Below are 17,935 nucleotides of genomic sequence, written 5' to 3' on the forward strand. Positions count from 1 at the left end.
TAAGTTGTAGCGTAACGTGACTTGGAGATTGGAATATTCTCATTTGATCACTTTATCTACACGCATTCAAATGCATATTTGGGTGGTGTCAGTTTCCTCTGTTTCACCTTTGATTTGCCGCTAAGGCACAGAGAGTATATTTATGTTACGTTCCTCTTCTGTTACTTAGAATTGAATATTTCTCCCATTCACATGATTTTTCTTCTTACATGTTAGTTCCTCCTGATTGAGAAGTTTCCTTGTGTCCGGGGGGACCATAATAAAAGTTTTCGACTTTTTGCGTTGAAAGATCTTTTTAGATTTCTTTAGTCTTTATTTGAGAACTCGACATCGTGGGGACCTTGACTAATATTGCTATTAAGGGAACTTTTATTGCATAGAGTAATCTTGAAAATGTGATATTTCATTTATCTCTCTTCAATCCTATAGGAAAGCTGGAACACCAAGACCATTATGGAATGCAGCAGCTCAGATTATCATGGCCGTAGGATATTTACTGATGGCTTTAGCAATGCCCGGTTCACTCTACATCGGTTCAATGGTGGTTGGGGTTTGTTACGGAGTCCGGTTAGCCATAACCGTGCCAACAGCCTCAGAACTCTTCGGTCTCAAATACTATGGACTCATCTACAACATCCTTATACTCAATATGCCTCTAGGATCGTTCCTGTTCTCGGGTCTACTCGCTGGTTTACTCTACGATGCTGAAGCCACACCGACTCCTGGTGGAGGCAACACGTGTGTAGGAGCTCATTGTTTCCGTATGGTCTTCCTTGTAATGGCGTTTGCTTCCATTATTGGGATCGGTCTTGACCTTTTGCTTGCGTATAGAACGAAGGAGATCTATGCCAAGATTCATGCAAGCAAGAAGGCTAAGAAATCTAGTGGTAATCTCCGATGAGAGTTTTAAGCTGAAACCGGATTTGCTTTTGGTTATAATCATTTTTTTTTTTTTGGGAGGGGGATGTTAGTTCTATAGTACGGTGTAAATTTTGTTTTGTGAAAGCTTTTAATGTTCAGTATAATTAGAAGCGGTGATTGTACATTTGTACACTTATGCTTAAGAAGTGTTTGAAGCAGTTGTTTGGTGTAAGTTCAGATAATGGGGATCTATACTTAATGTTGCTCATTTATTGGAGAGTTGCATATTCTCATTCTCATTCCTCTCTTGTAATTATCATGTAAAGATTAAATTGAGCGTTACTATATCTAAAACGTGTTCACATATGTCGCTTTTTTAACTATATGGAAAAATTCCATTTACTCCTTGTAGAGAAACAATGTGAAAAACTAAACCGATTTTGAAGTACAGAATACAAACTTTAAACAAGAATCAGAAACAAATTAAACTCAGATACTATGATTATAGAATCTAAAGTCAATATAGTTGTTTCGACTTACAACATAGTCTACACACTTATAACAACGTCTATGAGCATCACCAATGTAATATATACAGAGAGCTTCATCAAAACGTTGGAGAAGACATAAGTGAACACAGCAAAGAAGAAAACAAAACCTGTGAGGCGACAAAAATGAAGAGTGTTCATACTCTAGATAGTGAAGCTTTGTGTCATATATCAATGAAATCCTCTTGACCCTCTAGATTGGTAAAGCTCCAATCTACTCTTTGCTTCTGGTAATATCTCGTCAATCGTTGGTGATTCCACCAAATGAGCTTGCTTTGTCGACCATTCAAGAACTACGAGAACCTCTTCTTGAGCTAAAGTCTCACTGTCTGGTACATTCAATGCGATATAACAAAGTAGTATCAAAGCCGGGACTTGGACCATTTGTTCTCCAAAGTATACTAATTGAATCAAATGCTTTGCACCTCCTGCTGCTATGATCGCTTTCGAGTGGTTATCACGCAAGAAATTGTCGGTACATGAGAATTTGATAAGCGCTACTGCGGCTTCCATTGAAACCTCTGCTTCTCTTTCGTCAAGAAGCTTTACAAGTGGTGCAATGATCCTTGTCTCTGTTGCACGGAACGTTCTTGAAAGACTACCGATTGATTTGATGCAGGGGATCAAAAGGTCCGGTAGTTCGTTTTGGATCACCTTAAGTAACTGTTCTACTACAGCTTTTGCAGCAGGAGAGGTTGGTTTGAAGGCTGAACGTCTCAGTTCTGGATACTGCTCGGCCACATCTGTGATTTCCATCATTGCCAAAGCCGAATATGACTTGACTTCATCGTCTCCTTTTTCTAACAGAACGGCGAAACAGAGCAATGCTCTTGACTCTGTTATGCTTCTACATATTTGGAGATTCCCTCTTGAGAGTTGCCACAATGCTCTTGCAGCCATTGCCTTCATCTGAGCTTTAGTAGCTGGATCCTCATACTCTCTTCCCTTAATGCTTGTCCCCATTAAAGAAACATGTGTTGGATTGTTCCCTCTCGGATTAGAACCACCCTTGGTATGATAATTCTGGTGCTGTTGATTGCTCTGTTTTACCTGATTCTTGTTAGTACCGGAACCTGAACCTGAACTCGGACCCGAACCCTTCATTGCCAATGTGTTTGTAATTAAGCTATGCATCTGACTCGGTGTTTGATTACTCATAGGATGTGAGATATTGCTTTTGGTTTCATCGTGATCGTTGCTCTCCTTCTTGTCTGATGGGTTCGTATTACTCGCCATGAAAACCGTATGAATCGAAGACAACGTCTGCTTGTTACTCACGATAGCGTATTTGCTATGTTCTTGAACCGTCTCAAAAGCTAAATGACTCACAAGGAAACGAATGATGTTGTTCTGAGCGAAATGGTCTTGACACTTAGGATGATTAGAAGCTAATTCAGAAACAGCCCATGCAACAACGGTTTGAACTTTCATATGACCTTCTTTANTGATCGTTGCTCTCTTTCTTGTCTGATGGGTTCGTATTACTCGCCATGAAAACCGTATGAATCGAAGACAACGTCTGCTTGTTACTCACGATAGCGTATTTGCTATGTTCTTGAACCGTCTCAAAAGCTAAATGGCTCACAAGGAAACGAATGATGTTGTTCTGAGCGAAATGGTCTTGACACTTAGGATGATTAGAAGCTAATTCAGAAACAGCCCATGCAACAACGGTTTGAACTTTCATATGACCTTCTTTAAGAATCTTTGCAAACACTTGACACACACCTGCGTTCACAATCTGTTCAACACTCTCTGGGTCACGTCCTAATAAACCAATGGCTCGAGCCGCGTTCTCTTGACCTTCCATTTTACCTTCTTTAGCAAGCTTCAACAATGGTGGAACCCCACCTTCTTCGATAATGAGCCTCCCGTATCGATCATTGTCACGAGCCAGCGACACGAGCGAAGCCGCTGCATCGGATCGATCCTCGAGAGAGCCTGTGAAGAGAATGGCGACTTGTTCCCAAATCAAACAGAGGATTGGTTCGTTAGCAGCGATCGGAGGGAGTCCTAAATACTCATCGTCACGATCATCTCCTGAAGCAGAGACACGGAGGAGCCAAGAAACGTCTCCGATCGAATTCTCTAACTGCATCGTGATCTTCCTAAACGCAGCCGCGGGGATAATGGTGAAAACGCGTTTCATCAGTCCCGTTGCGCGGCATTTTTCGACGAGGGCTAAGGCTTTGAAGAGGACTTGCTCTGTATCGTCGATGATACGGCGCGTGGGACGTTCGTAGAGATCGTTACTCGCACGCGCCGCTTGACGTAAGAGACCGGCGAGCTTTTCCGTTTTGGCTTTGACCTCTAGACATTCTTGACGGAACGAGTAAGCTTCGTCGGACGCTTTAGTTATCTGATCCGCTAATTGAATAGGTCTTACTAAGATCTGTTTCACAATATCCGCCATGAGAATTGAGAAGACAAAATCAAGAATTAACTCTGTGAACGTTGATGTTGTTTAATGAAGACGATGGTGGCTTTGATCACCGGAGACGACGGTGGAGGGAGGCGGAGAGAGAGAGATAGACACATACACAGAGAGAATATGACATATTGGTGAAACGTTAATTTCTCCGAATTTTACAAGGAAGAAGAAAAGGCTCTGTAAAAATAGACGTTGTATAAATATACAGAAACTGAGTCGGATACTTCAATTAATATAATTATAGCAACATACATCTATTCGAATGATTAATATTTGAGATTGTTGGTGTAGACTATGTATAACGGTCCTCTTCTGAACATTTTACATTTAGACTTATACTAAGTCTAATTTCCGGTTTACTCAATACCAAATCACAATTACAAACTTAACTATGATTTTAGTTATAAACCATACTCTAATATCCAATGCTGACTGAGATGATGAAATAACACAATGTTTAGCCCGAGATCTTATTTAATGTTAGAGCAATAGAAATAATGGTATTGGTGTATGTATGCAGGACAAAATCACCATGAGGTGAGTTTTATTATAGCCTCAAAAATAGTTAACCAAGATCATGTCCATATGTGTCAAGGCATATGGTAGGCCGTAACATAAATGCTAATTTGAAGAGTTTGTTGATGAATGATGACTGATCAATCATGATTCTTGGTACGTTTGGAAGCAAGCTAATTGTGGCAGAACATAACACAATCAAGGACACCAGCTTGTCTCTCTTTAGTAAACCCCCTAAGCATCATGTTTTAATTCTTATAAATTTCTAACAAATTAGGTTAAAGAGTGGTGCAGAAGTATGCTATATACTTCTTTAATTTATCTTGAGGTTATATATTTATATTAACTATCCATTAAAACATTTTATTCTATAAACTAACAATCTAATCGTATGATACAATCGGATTTACAAATTTAAGGTCTTATGAAAGACGAAACTTTTTTAAAGGACACACAAACTTTTTCTAAAGGACGTCGACGAGAATCACACAGACGCATTTGTAAATAATGCAACTTTACAATATACACGCAACACAAAACCAACGAAATATTGGTTCCAAATCCTTGTCAAACTTGGAGACCTATCAAACTTTCCCTTGGATTCTTGCGTGAGTGAGTCCGACGCAAGCATCGACGAAATCATCTTCGATGAAATCAGTGGACAGAATCTGCAACTTATCTCCACATCCCTTGGAAACACACTGAGATATAAAAAGCCTAGCATGTTTTCGGATCCGATCAGTCACCGGTTTAACCCACACAACCGGATTATCTGCTTGCGGCGTAACGGTGTTCTCAACCCGGTAAAAGAATTTTCTAGAAGATATCGATTGCTGCTCGCCTAGATGCTTCAAATTGCTCTGAAATTTCGTCCATGGAAGATCCGTATCAATCCAGTTATCTTTTAGATAATCTGCGTTCCAGAGATGTCCACCACGGCTTGGCTTCGGAGACTCTCTAGGTTTCCAGATGCAAATAACCCTTTTTGGCAAAATCTCTGATACCGGCTTGTTGAACAAGTTATCGTCTTGATGTATCAGGTACTGACCTAACTTGTCCGCCAAGTAAGTCTCGAACTCCGGAGGGTCTTTGTGTCCGAACTCTGTCCTTATCTCTAAGATTATAACCTCCGAGTGAGTCTCCGACAAGAATCTGATGACATCATCGATGACGACATCAACGTCGTATGACGTCAGAATCCCATGGCATATTTGGCGATCCTCTTGCACACGGATGTCGAGGACACGCGTGCCGAGGACGAGCTGCTCGTAGATGGAGAGCGTCTGGCATTCGGCTAAGGGACGAGAGATGAGAGGTATTCCGATATCGTTGGTAGCTGAATCGTGCGTTCCTGGCCACACGATCTTGTTAAGAGTTAGTTTCTCCAACGTTAGACCAGCCATCCAGTTTTTTCGATCGGACGGACGGTAGTCATCGCCAGGGAAATGTGAACCATCGGATTTTTCGAGATCGTTTAGGGTTTTTTCCTCATGAGAGACATCTTTTTGCCGGTCGATCTGGTTAGAGATAAACGAGAGCATTGTTTTGAGAGATCGATGAAGATAAGGAAGAAGAAGAACTTGGTCTTTAAAATATATATTAGGTTGTTTCTTTGTCTTTATCTTTTTTCATTGTTAAAGGTTTAGCAGCTCTTTTTTTTTGTCGAAAAAGGTTTAGCTTTAGCAACCATATGCATCATTAGATTTAAATCTGATTTAAAATTATTAGTTTTTATACTATACATATAACTTTCCGTCGTAGTGTGAACTTTTAATTTTTATAATTTCTTTGATAATTATATATAAGGTAAACTCAACCTAATTTGTTAACTGTAATTATTTTGGATAATGATATAATTATCAAGATAATGATATAAAAATTCAGTTAAATTTCATTAGGTTAATTTTATATTCAAATTTGGTATGATTAAGATATATACAAGAGACTTTAATTATTTCTTTATTGAAAATGTCATTTTCTAATTGTATACCACAAACAGAAAATACGTTTTTACCCTTTTATTAAACGGAAGGATAATTAAAAAAAATTAATAAGTGACAGACGTTTTGAAATATGGGCGAATTTTTACAACACAAAGTCACAAAACACACATGTACCAAATTTCCAGGGGACCAAATCCAACACCTAGTCAAATTTAGTCCATCCCAAATTTGTCCTTTGACCTCTGAAGTGAACCAAATCCGCTTGGTTGGACTATACTTGTCCATTATTACCAATATAACTTCTCCATCCTATAGGTCAAAGACGCATGTACTGAAGTCGTTGTGTCTTTGGTGGACCAGATTCAACCTCCGGACAGTTGTTTTTATGTCCACGCTAATTTTGTCCTTCGCTCTGTTAGTGGACCATATATACTTGGTTGACGATATTTGTCCATCAATAATATAAAACCATTTTCTCCACCCTGTAGGTTTGTTGACGAAGAGACCGATCTTATTGTGCTTTCGGTGGACCAGATTCAACGCTCGACCAGTTTTTGTCCACCACATTTATGTCCGTCAGTCTTTTTAGTTGACCAGATCTGCTTGGTTGTCAACTCTTGTTCGTCAATAGCTTAAAACATGTCCACCCTTCCACGCACATACAAAATTGTTCCACCGACCAATGGACGACCAGCGAAGTCCACTGATAGACAAATGCAGTAGACGAGATCTAAATCTGGTCCATTAAGTAATAGCTAGTTTGACTTACAATTATGGTTTCTTGGATTTCAACACTTTTGTTGGGATCCAACAACTGATCTACAGATCTGAGTAATAGATAACAAAAAGGTAAGCATATCTGAAATTAATGTCCACACAGAGAAAATCAACATGTCTCTTACCATGTCTAGTCCAAAGATAATGTCGTAAAATAAACAAATGGGAAGATTTGCTTGAAATGTGAAAGGACAATAAGTTGAAGACAAGATGAAAATTTCATGAAAAGGTGAAAGATTGTGGAGAGAGATAAACATCCGTAAAAAATGATTTTTGAAAAGAAAAAAAAGTACTTAAAATAATAATAAACTTAAAAATGTAAACTCGTATTTTTATTTTGCTTTTGTGGCAGGCAGGAGAAGGAATAAACAAAAATGGTATTTCTCAAAAAAAGTTATTACTGTACAAGACATAAATAATAAATTCCTATATACAATTTATCGATGACACGTGTGGCAAAAATCCCCGATCAAGATACGTGCAATAATTACAGTTAACATATCGACGCAACTAATGAGTCTTTACCATTCAAAAATATCAAAATGAGTTCAAGACTATGTTGTGGACTAGAATATTTTTGAACCCTACAAAGATCGTCGTCATAAGCTTACAAAGATCTAATGTATATCAAACAAAAAACTCAAAAGGCTAATTAATATGCTCACAAATGTTTGTATCCTGTTGCTACAAGAATAGAGCTTAAGATGGTATCTCTTGTCTCCGTTCTTCTGTGTGATTTATAACGAGTCAAAATTTGGTTCCACTTGAGCAAAACGAAATAACTTAAACTGTCTTCTGTTTCTTTTGTTTGGTCGAGCCATCGCTAGAATCCTTCTTCTGGCCAACGCCGCCACCGTGTCCTCTCTTAGATCCCTGGTTGATTGAAGAAAGCACAAACAACAAGAAAAAATTAGCACAAATACACAGAAAGCAGAGAAAAAGGAGAAATTCAGTTATGTTTTTTACATTGGGGTTGAAGGTTTTGAGTGGGTCGCCGCCTTTTCTGGAACGTTTCTTGTTTTTGTTGTTGCGACCAGCACCTCCACCAGATCTCCTACTGTTACCCATTGCAGCTCCAGCTAGCTTCACCGCCTTGCTTGCCTCTTGTGTCTTTAGGTCCACTAGATACTCCGGGATGTCCTTTAAATGTGGTGCAGGTGCAGTCTTACTCAAAGGCTTGTCATGTCTCAACAGATCTAAGTCTCTTGGATTAGCTTCAAAGTGAGCTTTTAACCTGAAGAAAGAAATAGCGAAATTAAGAAGATGAAAAAAAACTCAGAATAAACAACACACACATTAAGAACTGTTATCGAACAGTAATGTTCTTGCTTACTTTTCGGAGTTGATTATCTCATTCCTCAAATCCTGAGCTCGAGACTCTCGAACCGAAATCTTTGTAACACTTTTTGCCACATCCTGCAAAGACAATTTAACTTTCACTACTTCACTTAATTAAGAAGTAAGCATCTTACTACAGTGACTACTCACCTCAGCTCTATATCTAAGAGACTCAACAGCATTTTCGGTCAACAAAGGAAAGGGTGTGATAATATCACTATCTTTGTTCTTGTCGTTTGCTAAGAAGGACTTTATATCTTCAAACCCTTCCATCTCATCAGGAGAAACCTGTGGCAAACAAAGCAGATCATTAGACTTGCAAAAAAGGGTTCACGCCAATAAAACGGTATTATTAGATGAGAAACTAACAAGAGAAACAGAAGAACCGCTGCTATATGCTCTCCCTGTACGCCCAATTCTATGAATGTATCCAGTAACACTTTGAGGCATATCAAAGTTTATGACCTGTGCATAAAAAAAGGTTTAAGGAAAGGTTAAAAATCTACAGCAAAGAAAACATGGAACTTTTTTTTTCAGTCCCAAACAGCAAAGAGTACAAAAAATAAAGAAAAGAAAATCCCCTTGGCCAAAGTCACGTAGCATACCGTGTGAACTTTTTTGAAATCAATTCCCCTAACTACACTGAACTCAGCATCCAGCTTTGGTTTGCGACGCTTCTTGCTTTTATTGTTCTCCTCGTTATCCTCACCTTTAGGCCCTTCCTTTTCTTTTTTAGTCTGGCTGTTATCATCGGTCGCAATCAAGTAATCAAAAAGACCTGCATTGAATTGCTGTACAAACATACAGTGATTAAATTATGAAACAAAGCTGCTGCCAAAAAAAACTTAATCTAGGTGTGTGACTGTGATGTACCTCAAGGATATGAAGCCGAGAATTCTGAGGCAACTCCCCATTTAGAATTGCAGACTTGATTCCAAACTGGCGGAAACAAAAAAAAATTAGTTCAATATTATAATGACAGGTACAGTGTTGCAAACCAAAAATGCTCAAATAGGTGACCAAAACTTACCTTTTCCAAGAATAATTTCAACTTGAAACCCATGTCAATCGTATTGATGAATATCAGAACTTTTTCCTGAACGACCTCTAGCTTCAAGAGAGCAAGAATGTGAAGCAGTTTATCCTGAGCACTGCAAGAAATCTAAGACAAGATAACACACTTATCATCACTAATCAGACCTACAACTGTGAAGTTATAAACCAAACATCATGCAAAAATGGTTTAAACAAATCTAAGAGAGCGACTCATACCCAAAACTGCTGAACATTACTCGGGACGGGCTCCTCCTTGTCCTTATCTTCTGTCAAGGTCAAAACGATTGGGTTGTGCAGAATCAATTTCTTCAACTTTTCGACATCAGAACTAAGATTTAGCAAAGATATTATTCAGTCAACCATTCAAGCCAAACTTGGGAGAAAAAATATGAGTTTAAATAGAATCATTATCAACCATATATGTCTTACCTTGTGGTAGCCGACATAAGAAGACATTGGCAACGCCTGGGAATTATTGAAGTTACCGACCTTAGATTATCTTCATATCCATATGACAACAAAAGATCTGCCTGATAACAGAATTATATCAACATCTCCTCAAAGAGAGGAATATAAAGGAGAACATAATAGATAATAAACCCTATAGAAGTACTTCAAAGCTTAAAACCAAAGTGGCTTATATACACAGTATATATTTCCAAGAATATCACAACATCATGCTACTTCCAGTTAATAAAGTGATTACTTGAATATCTAGTGCGTCTGCAAAACAACCTCTAACAAAGCCACTATTTTAATTGAAATACATAAATCATACCTCATCAAGAACCAGAATTTCAAGTGATTCACTGACAGCAGCGGGCTCTAAAACTCCAGCAGCAAAACATTTCGGAATACAAGCAGGTGTGGAGACAAGAATCTCAGGCAGTCCAGCCAATGCATTACGCTGCAAAAGAAAACAATTAAAACAAATATAGAAAAATCGATGAAATGCTTTTCAAGATGAGAAAAGCAACAACTAACCATATCAGATGCGGTCATGCTACTAGTCAACTGCACTGCTTTCAGCTGAACCCTACACAACTCGATAAGCGAAGAAACCTCTGAGTAGACCTGTATTTCCCCAAGTCAAACCAACATGTCAGATGGCTAATTGATATCTTTGGAAGTATAGGAAAAAAAACATGAAAACAATCTTCCAAAAACAAACCTGCTGGCATAACTCTCGAGATGGAACAAGAATAAACGCAGAAGGAGCAAGCTTCTTCTTACTCCCGGAATCTGCTGAGAATAGCTTCTGGAGCAATGGCAAAAGGTAAGCCAAAGTCTTACCTGAGCCCGTCTTTGCCCTAGCAACTATATCTTTTCCTTCCTAGAAGAAGAACAACAGGGACAATCAAAATCAGTACCACGAAACAAAAACCATCAAAATTTACAAAAGAGGTTGAGACTTTATTGTATTTATATTTACCAGAATGTAAGGAATGGCTGATTGCTGAATAAGAGTGGGTTTCTCTATACCCTTTTTAGTTAGGGCACGAATTAGACGAGAATCAAGCCCTAGCTCTTCGAAACTATTATCTACATCTTCTTCTACTTTTTCTTCTTCTTCTTCTTCTTCTTCTTCTTCTTCTCCGACGTTTCTCTGTTTTTCTACTTCCTCTGCTTCCATAACCTCGTCCATCACTTCTGGGTTCACATCCTCCACAGGTTTCACCTTCGTCTTACTCATGGTTTCAGAAGAGAGGCTCAAAAGTCCGAGTTAAGAAGATCGAACACAAACCTTATAGAAATGTAAAAGACTTCACTTTAGGTCTTGAGAGGAAAATAAATATTCGGAAGAAGCTTACCTAGGAGGAGGAGGCGCGGAGCTTGAAAGCGGCGGAGAGGAGCTACAAGAAGAAAAAGGGTTTTTGGGCTTTTTGTAGTGGGCTTTTATTAAATGGGCTTTGTTATTTTCGAAATACACCTGTTATTTAGTTTTATTTTCTTTCTTCTACTTTGTTTTTAATATAATAAAAATAATTACACAGTTGATGATGAGGATGGTGATGAAGAGAGATGCGTGTTCGGTGGAAGCTCTCAGAAAGAACCGATTTGTATAAAATGTTTGCTTCGTCTCTATTTGTTGAGCTTTGACTTGGGAGTTATCAACTTCGCCACGATCCCAATCGTGTAATACGAAATCAACCGACTTTTTTTGTCAATTGAGAAATGGGTTCACTGAGCAAGGACGGAGAGATGGAGCAGATCCGAGACGAGGAGTTTACGGAGGCTATATTGTACGTTAATGGCGTTCGTAGAGTCTTGCCTGATGGATTAGCTCATATGACGCTTCTTGAATATCTCAGAGGTGCGTATGAATGACTGATCCTAGTGTTGTTGGGGATGATTCAAAGTACTCAAACAAGTTCAATTTTTTTTTTTCAAATCTATTTATGATTGAAACAGAATCAGTATCAGAGACTATTCCTACAGTATTATGTTAAAGAAAAAAAGAAGATTCCTTTAAGTATGTATCACTTAGCTGAGTTGTAAATCCCAGTTTTTTACAAATCCAGATTATGTTTAATTGATTTACTAGGTCCCTTTATGTCTCTTAGTTCCAAAAAGGAAAAAGTAAGTGATTTGAGGGAGTATGCATATAGTAGTAACATTATGTTCCAAGAGCGAAATTCTAACTTCAAAAATGCGTTTCTTGTTTCCTTTAGATTTAGGACTGACCGGGACAAAGCTGGGATGCGGTGAAGGTGGTTGTGGGGCTTGCACGGTGATGGTGTCTTGTTTTGACACCAATTCAAAGACTTGTGTGTACGTATCTTTATCTTCTCCTCTGATATGTTGCCTCTGCTTTTCTATAAGTATGCACCTTCATATTGATTATTTCTCTGTTTATGCGGGAAATGTTATTGCAGACATTATGCTGTGAACGCATGCTTAGCACCTCTCTATTCTGTAGAAGGAATGCATGTAATATCCATTGAGGGAGTTGGGCATCGCAAACTTGGCTTGCACCCAGTCCAAGTAAGTTTTACTTCTTTCAAGTTGTTCTAGTTCTTCTTATTTCTGGAGATTCTTTGTCACTTTAGTGATGATCTTAATTCTTGCAGGAGTCTTTGGCATCCTCTCATGGTTCCCAATGTGGGTTTTGTACTCCTGGGTTTATCATGTCGATGTATGCGTTACTGAGGTCGAGTAAAAGCTCACCTTTTGAGGAGGAGATTGAAGAATGTCTTGCTGGAAATCTTTGTCGTTGTACTGGTTATCGACCCATCGTTGATGCTTTTCGGGTTTTTGCAAAATCCAATGATGCTCTGTACACTGGTGTGTCTTCGCTTAGCCTTCAAGACGGTTCAAGTATTTGCCCTTCTACTGGCAAACCTTGTTCTTGTGGATCAAAAACAACAAATGGAGAGGCCAATTGTAATGGAGATAAATTTCAGTCCATATCTTATAGTGACATAGACGGAGCTAAGTATACCGAAAAGGAGCTTATCTTTCCCCCTCAACTTTTGCTGAGGAAGTTAGTTCCTTTAAAATTAAGGGGAAATGGGGGGATTGCCTGGTACAGACCCGTAACTCTTCAGAACTTGCTTGAGCTAAAAGCAAGTTATCCTGATGCAAAACTACTGGTAGGTAATACGGAGGTGGGAATTGAAATGAGACTGAAGAGGTTGCAGTATCAGGTGTTAATATCTGTTGCTCAAGTCCCCGAACTCAATGCATTGAATGTCAATGACAATGGGGTAGAGGTTGGTTCAGCTTTGAGACTTTCTGAACTCCTGAGGTTATTCAGGAAGGTAGTAAAGGAGCGTCCTGCACATGAAACTTCAGCATGCAAGGCTTTTATTGAACAGCTGAAGTGGTTTGCTGGGACACAAATAAGAAATGTAGCTTGCATTGGTGGAAACATTTGTACAGCTAGTCCAATATCTGATTTAAATCCTCTTGGATGGCTTCTAGAGCAGAGTTTCGGGTAATCAACTGCATTGGAGATGTTAGATCGATACCTGCAAAAAATTTCTTCCTTGGTTATCGTAAAGTGGATATGGGAAGCAACGAGATCTTGTTGTCGGTATTCCTTCCATGGACAAGGCCCTTAGAGTATGTGAAAGAATTTAAGCAGGCTCATCGCAGGGATGATGATATAGCTATTGTCAATGGTGGAATGCGTGTGTTTCTCGAACAGAAGGGTCAACAATTATTTGTTTCTGATGCTTCAATTGCTTATGGTGGTGTGGCTCCTCTTTCGTTGTGTGCGAGAAAGACTGAAGAATTTTTAATCGGAAAGAATTGGAATAAAGATCTTCTGCAAGATACGCTTGAGGTCATACAGAAAGATGTCTTGATTAAGGAAGATGCTCCTGGAGGAATGGTGGAATTTCGGAAATCTCTTACCCTAAGCTTCTTCTTTAAATTTTTCTTATGGGTTTCTCATCATGTACATAACGTAAATCCCACGATAGAGACCTTCCCACCCTCCCATATGTCAGCTGTGCAACCTGTTTCTCGGTTATCTAGAATTGGAAAACAAGACTATGAGACAGTATTGCAGGGGTCATCTGTTGGCTCGTCAGAGGTCCATCTTTCAGCGAGAATGCAGGTAAGCTGATCTATTTACTGCACCCAAACTGTTTATTGATGTTTGTGGTAAGACTAAGATGGAGATGATGCTTGACTGTGATAGTTGATAGTTGATAGTTGAGAACCTCTGGCTAATCAAAGTCTCTTTTGGTGTAAGCTGAATAGTGACTAGTTTACTAGTTTATCTCAACATTCTTATTATTTCATGTAGGTCACAGGGGAAGCAGAATATACTGATGATACACCAGTACCTCCTAATACCTTACATGCCGCCTTTGTGCTTAGCAAAGTGCCACATGCCCGCATCCTTTCAATTGATGATTCGGCAGCCAAATCTTCACCTGGTTTTGTTGGTCTGTTTCTTGCCAAAGATATTCCCGGGGATAATATGATTGGAGCAATTGTTGCCGACGAAGAATTATTTGCTACCGATGTGGTCACATGTGTGGGACAAGTAAGAATATTTGAAACCTAAAGTTTTATATTTTTCTTTAGCTCTACCATATAGCTTCTCTGTCTTAGTAGAAGTATCACACGCAAAACGGTTTGTGCTTCTTATCACCAGAAAGTGAACGAGCAAGGTTTTTTTTTATCTAAAAAAAAGTAAATATAGATTCAGTGACTTTGTCAGATATATTTATATCTTTAGCTCCCAATTATTTCATTAAATTGACGTTGGTATCTCAGGTCATTGGTGTGGTTGTCGCGGATACACATGAAAATGCAAAAGATGCAGCAGGAAAAGTTGACGTTAGTTATGAGGAACTGCCAGCAATATTATCAATCAAGGAGGCTATTAATGCTAAAAGTTTCCATCCGAACACAGAGAAAAGGCTAAGTAAAGGGGATGTCGAGCTGTGCTTTCAATCTGGTCTGTGTGACAGGATAATAGAGGGAGAGGTTCAAATGGGTGGTCAGGAACACTTCTACTTGGAGCCTAATGGTAGTTTGGTTTGGACAATAGATGGAGGCAACGAAGTTCATATGATTTCATCCACACAGGTACGCATATTATTAGTGTACTGCCATATACTTGACTGAGTGAAATTTTCTTTGATTCATGCTTTGTACGTCCAGTACATGACCATCAGCTCCCTGTAAGAGAGAACCATTAGATATTACATGATAATGTTGTCTCTTCTTAAGAAAATGGTTGTGATTTATATGCAGGCTCCTCAAAAGCACCAGAAATATGTGTCTCATGTTCTTGGTCTTCCAATGTCTAAAGTGGTATGCAAAACGAAACGAATTGGCGGTGGTTTTGGTGGTAAAGAAACAAGATCAGCTTTCATTGCTGCTGCAGCTTCTGTTCCTTCCTACCTATTGAATCGACCTGTGAAACTCATACTGGACAGAGATGTGGACATGATGATAACTGGTCATCGTCATAGTTTCCTTGGAAAGTACAAGGTATTTCCAGTTTTTCCCCAAAATTTAAGGCAGTGGACTCCACTAGTAAGCTGACAATGAAATGGAAAGGAGTGAAAACAGTTGAAAGTAGAAGAAACAGTATTTATGGATTGTTAGACAAACTAAAGATTTCCATTATATTGTGTTCTGCTATCCTACAGGTTGGATTTACGAACGAAGGAAAAATATTGGCGTTGGACCTTGAAATCTACAACAATGGTGGCAACTCTTTGGATCTCTCCCTTTCCATTCTTGAGCGTGCCATGTTTCACTCGGATAATGTTTATGAGATCCCGCATGTGAGGATCATAGGGAGTGTTTGCTTTACAAATTTTCCCAGCAACACTGCTTTCCGAGGGTTTGGAGGTCCCCAAGGTATGCTTATAACTGAAAACTGGATTCAGAGAATCGCAGCTGAGCTTGATAAAAGCCCTGAAGAAATCAAAGTGAGTTGAAAATTTCGAAACATCTTCATCTCCTGAAAGCTTGTAGGAATTTTTCCTCCTTATGTCAGTTGTATTCTTAAATGTTTTCTGGTGTATTTACTTTACTTTAGGAGATGAACTTTCAAGTGGAAGGATCGATCACACATTACTCTCAGTCTCTTGAGCACTGCACATTGCATCAGCTCTGGAAAGAGCTGAAAGCATCCTGCAACTTCTTAAAGGCTCGTCAAGAAGCTGACGAGTTTAATAGTCAGAATCGGTGGAAAAAGCGTGGTGTAGCTATGGTTCCCACAAAATTTGGCATATCATTTACCACAAAGTTCATGAATCAGGTAATCGTTGTCTGAAAGTGGAATCCTTTTTCTTTCAAATTTAGCCATTTGTTTAGGAACTGAAAACAATAAGATAAAATGAGCCATGGAAATTTCACCATTGCACTACCATTTCTGGCAAGGCTAGAATCTGGACTTTGAGATACTTACCCANGAAAGGAGTGAAAACAGTTGAAAGTAGAAGAAACAGTATTTATGGATTGCAAACTAAAGAATTCCATTTAATTGTGTTCTGCTATCTTACAGGTTGGATTTACGAACGAAGGAAAAATATTGGCGTTGGACCTTGAAATATACAACAATGGTGGCAACTCTTTGGATCTTTCCCTTTCCATTCTTGAACGTGCCATGTTTCACTCGGATAATGTTTATGAGATCCCGCATGTGAGGATCACAGGGAGTGTTTGCTTTACAAATTTTCCCAGCAACACTGCTTTCCGAGGGTTTGGAGGTCCCCAAGGTATGCTTATAACTGAAAACTGGATTCAGAGAATCGCATCTGAGCTTGATAAAAGCCCTGAAGAAATCAAAGTGAGTTGAAAATTTTCGAAACATCTTCATCTCCTGAAAGCTTGTAGGAATTTGTCCTCCTTTTGTCAGTTGTATTCTTAAATGTTTTCTGGTGTATTTACTTTACTTTAGGAGAAGAACTTTCAAGTGGAAGGATCGATCACACATTACTCTCAGTCTCTTGAGCACTGCACATTGCATCAGCTCTGGAAAGAGCTGAAAGCATCCTGCAACTTCTTAAAGGCTCGTCAAGAAGCTGACGAGTTTAATAGTCAGAATCGGTGGAAAAAGCGTGGTGTAGCTATGGTTCCCACAAAATTTGGCATATCATTTACCACAAAGTTCATGAATCAGGTAATCCTTGTCTGAAAGTGGATCCCTTTTTTTCAAATTTAGTCATTTGTTTAGGAACTGAAAACGATAAGATACCATTGCACTACCATTGCTGGCAAAGCTAGAATCTGGACTTTGAGATACTTACCCATTATGTGTCTATGTAGGCTGGGGCTCTCGTTCATGTTTACACGGACGGGACGGTTTTGGTGACTCATGGAGGTGTGGAGATGGGTCAAGGATTGCATACAAAGGTCGCTCAAGTTGCTGCATCTGCCTTTAACATCCCACTTAGTTCAGTTTTCGTGTCAGAGACAAGCACTGACAAGGTACAAGCAGCGTAGTTTAGGCGGAGACATAATTGGACAAAACTGTTCTTACTATCTTAACGTTTTGATTGTCTCGTTATAGGTTCCAAATGCCTCACCAACTGCTGCTTCAGCGAGCTCCGATATGTATGGTGCTGCAGTATTAGACGCTTGTGAGCAGATTATAGCAAGAATGGAGCCTGTTGCATCTAAGCACAATTTCAACACATTCGCTGAGGTATTCTTTCTCTCTTGCAATTTTGATATAAACTCAGAACAGCTTGATGCCAATATTGATATAAAACTGTCCTTTCTTCTGAGTGTATGTAGCTAGTAAGTGCCTGCTACTTTCAACGGATAGACCTATCAGCTCATGGTTTTCACATTGTTCCTGATGTTGGATTTGACTGGATATCTGGAAAAGGGAACGCATTTAGATATTACACATATGGAGCTGCCTTTGCTGAAGTTGAGATAGATACTTTAACTGGTGATTTTCACACAAGAGCAGCTGATATAATGTTGGACCTCGGATTTTCTCTTAACCCAGCTATTGATGTTGGACAAGTGCGTGTTCTTCT

General features: G+C 39.1%; 5 protein-coding genes across 5 annotated transcripts in view; 2 read left to right on the forward strand and 3 right to left on the reverse strand.

Moving 5' to 3' along the window:
- The window catches only part of LOC104719977 (protein NUCLEAR FUSION DEFECTIVE 4-like), a gene marked incomplete at its 5' end in the record, with an annotated part of 3,048 nt that extends 1,888 nt beyond the window's left edge, over positions 1-1,160 (forward strand). Inside the window, one exon of the mRNA XM_010437955.2 lies at positions 430-1,160. Within this exon, the coding sequence (XP_010436257.1) occupies positions 430-901 (472 nt within the window). The remainder of the gene's footprint in view (positions 1-429) is intronic.
- Positions 1,513-3,899, reverse strand: LOC104716643. Its single transcript, XM_010434062.1, has 2 exons — positions 3,102-3,899; positions 1,513-2,845 (listed from the first exon to the last, which is right to left on the reverse strand). Exons 1-2 carry the CDS (start codon positions 3,820-3,822, stop codon positions 1,581-1,583), a joined length of 1,986 nt encoding a protein of 661 aa, XP_010432364.1. The 5' UTR covers positions 3,823-3,899; the 3' UTR covers positions 1,513-1,580.
- On the reverse strand, positions 4,784-5,981 carry LOC104716644. The gene has a single exon (XM_010434063.2). The coding sequence runs from the start codon at positions 5,895-5,897 to the stop codon at positions 4,941-4,943; it is 957 nt and encodes a 318-aa protein (XP_010432365.1). The 5' UTR covers positions 5,898-5,981; the 3' UTR covers positions 4,784-4,940.
- On the reverse strand, positions 7,578-11,316 carry LOC104716645 (DEAD-box ATP-dependent RNA helicase 16-like). Its single transcript, XM_010434064.1, has 14 exons — positions 10,903-11,316; positions 10,642-10,803; positions 10,455-10,544; positions 10,249-10,377; positions 9,900-10,000; positions 9,687-9,798; positions 9,445-9,576; positions 9,288-9,353; positions 9,020-9,205; positions 8,784-8,879; positions 8,565-8,702; positions 8,410-8,492; positions 8,043-8,310; positions 7,578-7,949 (listed from the first exon to the last, which is right to left on the reverse strand). The coding sequence occupies exons 1-14, from the start codon at positions 11,161-11,163 to the stop codon at positions 7,860-7,862; spliced, it is 1,914 nt and encodes a 637-aa protein (XP_010432366.1). The 5' UTR covers positions 11,164-11,316; the 3' UTR covers positions 7,578-7,859.
- Positions 11,477-17,935, forward strand: part of LOC104716647 (xanthine dehydrogenase 1-like) — an 8,780-nt gene continuing 2,321 nt past the window's right edge. The window contains 13 exon segments of the mRNA XM_010434068.2: positions 11,477-11,784; positions 12,143-12,242; positions 12,347-12,455; positions 12,542-13,376; positions 13,379-14,034; positions 14,227-14,469; positions 14,703-15,017; positions 15,186-15,425; positions 15,587-15,871; positions 15,982-16,203; positions 17,214-17,375; positions 17,458-17,592; positions 17,685-17,921. Coding sequence (XP_010432370.1) covers positions 11,646-11,784; positions 12,143-12,242; positions 12,347-12,455; positions 12,542-13,376; positions 13,379-14,034; positions 14,227-14,469; positions 14,703-15,017; positions 15,186-15,425; positions 15,587-15,871; positions 15,982-16,203; positions 17,214-17,375; positions 17,458-17,592; positions 17,685-17,921 — 3,678 coding nt within the window. The 5' untranslated portion in view covers positions 11,477-11,645.

The sequence above is a fragment of the Camelina sativa genome, chromosome 10 (genome assembly GCF_000633955.1).
Source record: "Camelina sativa cultivar DH55 chromosome 10, Cs, whole genome shotgun sequence".
In the NCBI taxonomy this organism is placed as follows: domain Eukaryota; kingdom Viridiplantae; phylum Streptophyta; class Magnoliopsida; order Brassicales; family Brassicaceae; genus Camelina; species Camelina sativa.